The sequence below is a fragment of the Aythya marila genome (genome assembly GCF_965140915.1).
Source record: "Aythya marila genome assembly, contig: HAP1_HAP1_SCAFFOLD_154, whole genome shotgun sequence".
Lineage (NCBI taxonomy): Eukaryota > Metazoa > Chordata > Aves > Anseriformes > Anatidae > Aythya > Aythya marila.
Window position 1 is genome coordinate 279,173 of NW_028137218.1, and position 8,045 is coordinate 287,217.

At 62.0% G+C, this 8,045-nt stretch overlaps 1 protein-coding gene across 1 annotated transcript; it reads left to right on the forward strand.

The window, feature by feature from the left end:
• Window positions 1-1,179: 1,179 nt before the first annotated feature.
• LOC309891035 (antigen WC1.1-like) lies at window positions 1,180-6,744 on the forward strand (the record flags this gene model as incomplete). The annotated part of the gene is made up of 9 exons (XM_082785429.1): window positions 1,180-1,366; window positions 1,779-2,084; window positions 2,193-2,510; window positions 2,591-2,905; window positions 3,031-3,388; window positions 3,911-4,266; window positions 4,935-5,075; window positions 5,736-5,831; window positions 6,557-6,744. The coding sequence occupies 9 exons, from the start codon at window positions 1,180-1,182 to the stop codon at window positions 6,742-6,744; spliced, it is 2,265 nt and encodes a 754-aa protein (XP_082641555.1).
• Between the last annotated feature and the right edge of the window lie 1,301 nt (window positions 6,745-8,045).

Here is an 8,045-nt window from a genome sequence, read left to right on the forward strand (position 1 = left end):
ACCTCTGGGATGAAGTGTCTAAGTGTCTAAGGGACCTGGCTGTGAGCTCAGGAAGCAGCAAGTGCACACCAGAACATGGCTCTGTGTGTCAAGTTGCACTCTGAGCTGGGTCTGTCACTGCTGGTGTCCCTTGTCCCTGGGGAAAGCCCAGTGGGAGCACACTGAGCCTCGCCCTGAAGCTGGAGCAGCCAAGCCTGAGGAGGTGCCTGGGGCTGGGAGAGGAAAGCCCCCACCCTTCCCCACTGTGCTGCCTGGTTCCCATCTTTCTCCTCCATTCACCCAGGCCCTGTCTGGCAGGCTGGTCCCTATGCCAGGGGAATCTAGAGCAGCTCCCCCAGCCACCAGCAGCCCCAGGGAAGGGCGTGCAATGGCCCAAGAATTTTGGGTTGTACCCCCAGCAGACAAGAGAACGTTGGCCAAAGCAGAGGGGCTGCTCAGAGGGCAGGAGCACTGGACTTGGGCAGAGGAGCAGGGTGGCAGGCAGCACCTTGTTCCTGTCCCGGGGTCACCCCAAGAGAGGCAGCCCCCAGTGACATGGCCCCTCCAGGCAGTGCTGACCCACTGCCCAGCCTCTCCTGCCTGCCCTGTGCCCGAGGGGCTGTGCCAGCACCTCCTGGCTCTCCTCTCTGCCTGCCCTCACACCAGGAGCTCGTGTCAGCCCAGGGCTGCTCTCTGCCTGCTCTCCTGCCCTCTGCTCAACTGGTGGCTGGGCACGTGCCTGTCCACACCACACTTTGTCCCTGCCTGAGGACCCCCGTTTACCTGCTCCCCAGATGTGCCCCATGTAACAGCATCTTCCCAAGAGCCCTAGCAGCCCGAGGGAACAGGCAGCTTCTCTGGCAATTCCAAGGGGTTCCTCAACCTCGCCTGAGCCTGGTGGGGCAGAGCCAGCTACAGCAGCCCCCAGTGCCTGGGCCCATTTCCCTGGGCCCACGTGCTGTGGGTGCTGCAGTGATTGGTCTGGGGCCAGGCAGCCCAGGGGCTCTGGGCAGCAGCAGTTTGTCTGAGCAGTGCTTGTGGCTGGGGGCTTGGAGAGAGGGCACCATTGAATCTGGAATGGTTTCTGAGGATCAGCAGGGGAGCCTGGACCTCTTTGTGCCATCAGCACCCACTGAGAGCTGCTGGGCTTGCCGTGGGGCTCTGCATGTGGCCACCTCAGGGATGAGGTGGGAGGTGGGCATGGAAGTGCCAGAGGGCTCTGGGAACTCACAGGTCTCCTTGGTTGCTCCAGGATTTGTGCGGCTGGTCGGAGGGGACAGCCCCTGCTCAGGAAGTCTGGAGATCTACGACAGGGACCAGTGGAAAGCTGTCTGTCACTCCCACTTTGGTGCCAAAGCTGCCGAGGTGGTGTGCAGGGAGCTGCAGTGTGGCACAGCCCTGTCTGTCCATGGGGCAGCTCAGCTGGGAGAAGGGGCCGGTCCTGTCTGGGACAGAGAGCTGCAGTGTGTGGGGAATGAATCCGTCCTCTCCTTCTGCCCCACGGGGGCCCCCAAGGACAAGGCCTGCACCCACAGCAATGGCACTCATGTCACCTGCACACGTAAGGACTTTGAGTGGGATGATGGCCATGGGGGCTGTGGTTGGAGCTGGAGAGCAGTGTGGGCACTAGGCTGTGCTGGGTGGGGGAGATGTGAGGAGAGGTGGTGGTCTGCAGCCCTAAAATTAGAGTGCTGCAGGAGGAGAAACGCACGTTGTCTCTTTGGTCACTCCTGCAGCTCCTGTGGGAGCAAGAGCACAAATGTGGCCTCTCTCACCCTCCTTTGTCCTTGTGTACACAGGGTTCAGGCTGGTGAACGGCAGCAAAGCGTGTGAGGGCAGGGTGGAGGTCGACGTGCTGGGGACATGGGGCACCCTCTGTGCCTCCCGCTGGGACCTGTCGGACGCCCACGTTCTCTGTCGGCACCTCGGCTGTGGCTTTGCTGAGTCCATTCCTGGAGGAGGGCATTTTGGGAGAGGAACCGGCCCCGTCTGGAGAGACTCGTTCCACTGTGACGGGACTGAAGCCCACGTGGGGCAGTGCCCGGTGACTGCCCTGGGGGCCTCGCCGTGCTCTCAGGAGAACGCTGCTGCTGTCATTTGCTCAGGTGAGTGCTGGGCAGTGCTGCAAAGTCCATTTGCCCCTGGTGTGTGACACGGCCACCCACAGCTGGGGACCCCACGGCAGTGCCAGGCTGAATTTCTCCTCTCGCCAGGCCCCAAGTCCCTGCGGCTGGTGGGCGGAGGGAGCCGGTGCGATGGGCGCGTGGAGGTCTTCCAGCACGGGACGTGGGGCAGAGTCCTGGATGAGCAGTGGGACATGCAGGAGGCCAGCGTGGTGTGCCGGCAGCTGCAGTGCGGAGAGGCAGAGGCAGCCTACACCCCCGTGAGGGCCGAGCGAGGACCAGGACCTGTGGGGCTGCGTGGGGTGCGGTGTGCAGGGCACGAGGCTAACCTGAGCCTCTGCAACACCTCCCTGACTCAGAGCACACCGGCAGCAGGGGTCATGGAGGACGTGGGGGTCGTGTGCCGGGGTGAGTGGTGCTGCACGTCCCCCAGGTGTGGGGCTGGGAGGGCAGCCAGTCCCTGAGGGTTGGGGTTCTCCCTGCTGCAGGGAGCCAGCGGGTGCGGCTGGTGGACGGGGCCGGGCGCTGTGCCGGGAGAGTGGAGATCTACTACCAGGGGCGCTGGGGCACCGTCTGCGACGACGCCTGGGACCTGGCCGATGCCGCCGTCGTTTGCCGCCAGCTGGGCTGCGGAGGGGCCCTGGAGGCAGCCGGCTCTGCTCGGTTTGGGGAGGGCTCCGGGCAGATCTGGCTGGATGGCGTCAACTGCTCCGGGGCCGAAGCTGCTCTCTGGGACTGCCCTGCAAAGGCCTGGGGGCAGCATGACTGCAGGCACAAGGAGGACGCGGGAGTCATCTGCTCAGGTCTGTGCTGGGCGTGGGGCTGAGAGCTGGGGCCAGTGAGGCTGGGGCGAGGGTAGAGCCAGGTAGGGCTAAGGCTATCAGTGACTGACATCCAAGGACATCCCTGGGGCCTTTCCTCCTTCCAGAGTTCATGGCCTTGAGGCTGGAGAACAGCGACGGCTGCTCCGGGCGCCTGCAGGTTTTCTACAACGGGACGTGGGGCAGCGTTTGCTCCAACTCCATGACCACCGAGACGGTGTCACTGGTGTGCAAGGAGCTGGGCTGTGGGAATGAGGGGGATTGGGAAATAATCAGAAACTCTGCCAAGCTGTCTGGCACTGCATGGCTGGATCACGTGGAGTGTGGGAAGAGCAACAGCTCCTTCTGGCAGTGTCCCTCTCGTCCCTGGAATCCGCAGTCGTGTGATGACCTCCGAGAAGAGACCCACATCACCTGCAATGGTAAATCTGAGCCATCAAGGCACCAGGTCCTGTTCCCCACTGGGTATGGTGAAATGCAGAGAAGGAACCCAGAGGGGCTTTGACTTCCTGCATTAGACCCTGTTGCTGCTAGTGGCACAAAGGTGACTTCAGCTCTCAGAGCCACCCATGTCCACCAGCAGCAAACAGCCGGGCTGCCAGCAGCTGCCTGGGGGATGCAGAGGCAACTCCAGGCAAGGTCTCAGAGGAGACCATGCAGGGCTTTCAGGAGTCCCCCCTCCTGGGACAGCCTCCTGCTGCTCTGTGAACCAGGGACCCTGTAGGGCCGAGCACTTGGGTCCCCCCTGCAGTGCCGTGTGTGTCCCCTGAGTGAACAGGGTTCTGCTGCTGCCCTGACCCAGCATGGGGATGTGCAAGCAGAGGTCAGCCCTGCTTTCTTCTGCATGACCCCCAGAGCAGCCCTTTTCAGCCCAACTTCTCTTTCCTTTGGGACATGGACAGAAAGGCCGCAGGTGGCTGCATGCCCCAACTCCACCAGCTGCACAGGTAGGGAGCTGCCCCTGCACGTGCCCCCCTCACCTGGCAGGGCTCCCCCAGTTGTCCTGGTGCCATGGGACATCGCTGCCTCCCCAGACAGGGAGAAGATCCGTGCTGTGGGAGGCAAGGACGGCTGCTCGGGCAGAGTGGAGATCTGGCACCGCGGCACCTGGGGGACGCTGTGTGACAATGCCTGGGACATGAGGGACGCCGAGGTGGCGTGCAGGCAGCTGGGCTGTGGCCCCGTGGTCTATGCCCTGGGCCAGGCTGCTGCTGGAGAGGGGACGGGCCCCATGTGGCTGATGGAGTGCAGGGGAACGGAGCTGTCTCTGCAGGACTGCTGGGCCCAGCCAGGGGACAGCGGTGCCTGCCAGCATAAGGCAGATGCGGCTGTGCATTGCTCAGGTGAGCAGTGGGGCTGCGAGACATGGCTGGGGGCTTGGCAAGGAGCTGTCTTGGGCATCTGCTCTGCTGGATCCTGGCATGGCCCCGCTGCTGGCCTGAGCAAGGGTGTTTCTGCAGGGTGGGGGGCTGGTGGTGGGTGGGGAGCAGCCTCAGTGGGGCTGGATGTGCCAGCACATCCCCTGGGCTGCCTGCACTGTCCTGTGAGCAGCCCAGAGCAGAGGTGCTGGGCCCTGTCCTTGCCACCCTGCCCAGCCCCAAAGGAGGGACAATTCAGGGGGCACATGCTGGGGTCATTTGCCAGAGAGGCTGCCTGGTGCCACAGCCCCAGCCTCTCAGCCCAGCTCTCCTTCTCCTCTCCTGCAGCTGCACCCAGGACAACAACATCCCCCCCACAAGCAGGTAAGCTGTCCTTCCCCTGGGGCTGGGGCTGTCCATGTCCACGCTGTGACCCACAGCCAAGGGAAGGGGCTCCTTGCTGGGCTGTGAGACTCCCAGGAGGTCGAAGGAGCTGGGAGAAGTCTGTGATGGACCCAGTGGGGTGGGAGCTGCCCCATCACCCAGCCCTGTCCCCCCAAGACCATGTTGCCTTGTGTGGTCAGCAGTGGCATGTCCTGCCCCCAACCTCTCCCTTGTCTGATGCTGCCCCTGACATGTTCCTGTTCATGCAGATCCCCCACGGGGTCGTCCGACCACCATCAGCGAGACACTCTCGGTGCCTGTCATCCTCTGCATCATCCTGGGGGTCCTCCTCTGCCTGCTCCTGGCCCTCCTGGCTGGGCAGGTGCGAAGCGCTAGGGCTCGGCGCAGAGGTGGGTCCTTCCCCAGTGGTCCTGGGGGGGAGATGCCTCCTGGCAGGGCTGGGCGTGCTGAGGGTGTTGGAGATGGGTACAGGCAGAGCTTTGTGCTGCCTCCTGCCCCATGTGCTGCCCCACTGACTGACAGACCATGGGGCACCAACATCAAGGGGTGGAGAGAGCCCAGAACCTGAGGCATCAGTTCTGGGGTGAGAAGAGAAATGTGAGAGCTGGGCTGGGTGAGACAGGGAGGATGCACTGCTGGCAGTGCTCTGGGCAGCACTGGCAGGAGGAGCATGGGGCAGCGGGGTCCATCACTGTGGTGTCAGCCACCCCGCAACAGGGCACGGGCTGTGCTATTGATGTGTGGGGCAGAGATGGAGCAGCTCCATGGGAAGGGGAAATGAGGGAACTGGTGTAGGGTCTGCAGTGGGATGTGACCCAGGGACCAAAGGGGCACAAGGGCTGTCTCCAAAGGGATGGTGTGAGGCTGCCCCAGACCATCTCCATGGGGATGCTGCCCTCCCTGGGGATGTGGTTGCAGTGCCAACACAACACAGTGGGGCTGTGCTGTGGGGACAGCCCTGTGCTGGCCCCGATAATGGGGCTGGGGAAGCCCAGTGGGGTCCTGTCCCTCTCTGCCCATGCCCAGACCAGCCCTGCCTCTGTCCCCAGGCTCCGGGAGAGCTGGGGAGCCCTTCGCTGAGGCCGTGTATGAGGAGATCGCTTACAGCCTGGCGTGGGAGAAGCAGCCGAGGTTCAGTCTCTCAGGTGGGTGCAGGTCCCTGTGGAGGCACATCTGCGGGGCCCTTTCTCCCTGCCCCAGACCAGGGCTGTGTCCTGCAGCTCCTGCCCATGGTCCCCAAAATCGCTGGGCTGTGGGGATTTTGGGAGAGCATCCAGGTGCTGAGCCCCAAAAAGGAGCTTCTTCCCCACCAGCTCTGCCCATCCCAGAGCGGATAGCCCCTCTTTGTTTGTCCCTGAATCAAGGACTAAGTGAAGGGCTTTCCCAGGGCAGCTGTTGGAGTCCCTCTGAGAATTGTCTCTTTCCAAGGAACTGGTCTCCTCCCCATGCACCCCCAGCTCTGTGGGTGCCCATCCCCAGCAGTGCTGACCACCAGTCAGGGCAGCAGGGCTCATCCCACAGCACCCACTGCAGCTCTCTGCAGGCTCCTTTTCAGAGGGGTCCCTGACCCAACTGCAGCCCTACCCCAGGCACATGAGGAGGAGGATGGTCCAGGGGTAAGACCCTGGACCCAGGGATAAGAGGTGGGGAGGGAAGGTAAGTGGTGAGGGGTAAGACCCTAGACCCAGGGATAAGAGGTGGTGAGGGGAGGAAGGGCTCCATTTCTCCTCCCTGCAGACAGACCAGACGGACAGCAGTGCCACCGAGTCTTATCATCAGAGCTGGAAGCATGAAGGCTCTGCTGTGACCCTGACACCAGCAGCATGTCAGCCCTGTGTCCCCACACACCCTCCCATCCTCTGCTCTGCAGGACATCTCTTCTCATTGCCACCACCTTCCCTCTCCTTTCAGATGTCCCTGTCCTGCCTGGAGGTTACCCAGCAGATGGCTATGATGATGCTGGGGAGGTTTCTGACCCTGGGGAGGATCCTGTCCCTGGGCAGGGGGACTGGGAAGTGCCCAGGACACCAGAGGAAGGAGCTGGGCACAGGGATGTAGTCACAGGTGAGAGGGCAATGCAGCACTGCCACTTCCTAGGTGCCAACCCCAGGCCTAGGAGAATCCATGCCATATTGAAAGCCTGACCATCCATGGAGAACCTGTCCTGGGATATTTTGTGGGGGCTTGGAGAATGGACTGAATGTATCAGGCTGGTGAGGATGAGGAAGGTGATAAACAGCCCCGAGGGGCACCCCACAGGCCCCACCACAACAGCCTGCCTTGATGCTTACAGGGGGAAGCCTGCACTCCTGGAGAAGTGCTGGGGACCCTGGAGCTGAGGGAGACACCTTGTCACCTTTCCTGGGGAGCACGGGCTATGACGATGTTGAAGAGGTGTCTCTGGCATGTCCCCATGAGGACACCCAGGATGTGACACCGCAGCCCCCTGCACAAGAATTCCAGAGCCCCAGGCCAGCAGAGCCCAGCCCTGCCGAGCAGCTGGGTGCAGCCGGGAGGGAGGAAAGCTCAGTGCCACTGGGAGAGCCATGAGCATCAGGGAATGGTGTCCCTTTTCCAGCAGTCAGCAGACGCACATGGGTATTTCCCCTCTTGGTATTCCCCTGTTTTTATGCTGCATGTTGGTATTTGTTCATATTAAAACCCTCTGGGGGCTTTGCTCCACGTCCAGTGTTTCCCTGACCATGTATCTGGGTGTCTTCCTGAGGCTGATCAAGGGGAGCAGAGCTGAGAAACACAGCAGTCGGGGAGGGTCTCGTCATAGGGTCAGTGTCTGGCTGTGGTGCTGACAGAGCCCCTGGTCCCTGGGCACTATTCCTACTGACAGAGACATTTCTGTCCTGCCAGCCACAGGCAGTTTCCAGGCAAAGTGGATCTCTGGGAAGCCCTGTGAGGCACTCACTGGCAGTGCCCACCCTCTGCTGCCTTGGGCCCCCATGGAGCCCAAGGATACCTGCCCAGCACCCACTGGCAGGGATACCTCTCTTGCAGGTGTTGAATAAGTAGAAAGGTGGGACCCTTGGGCAGGGCTTGGAACCCAGACTGCCTTCCCAGCTCCTGCTGGTGGGTCCCCACAGCCTTCCAGTTCTTTCCCAGTAGGCTTCTCTGCTGCAGGCTGGGAGGTGTTTTTGGTAGTGGGATGGTGGGCTGGAACACCTATTGGAGCATCTATTTAATCCGTTTGGGTCAGCTGTCCTGGCTGTGTGCCATGGCATTGTCCTGCATACTCCCAACCTACATGTTGTGGGGACAGTATGAGACATGGAGAACCCATTGATACGGTTCAGCAGTAAGTGAAACACTGCTCTGTTAACAACACTGCTTAGGTCTCAAATGCAAAA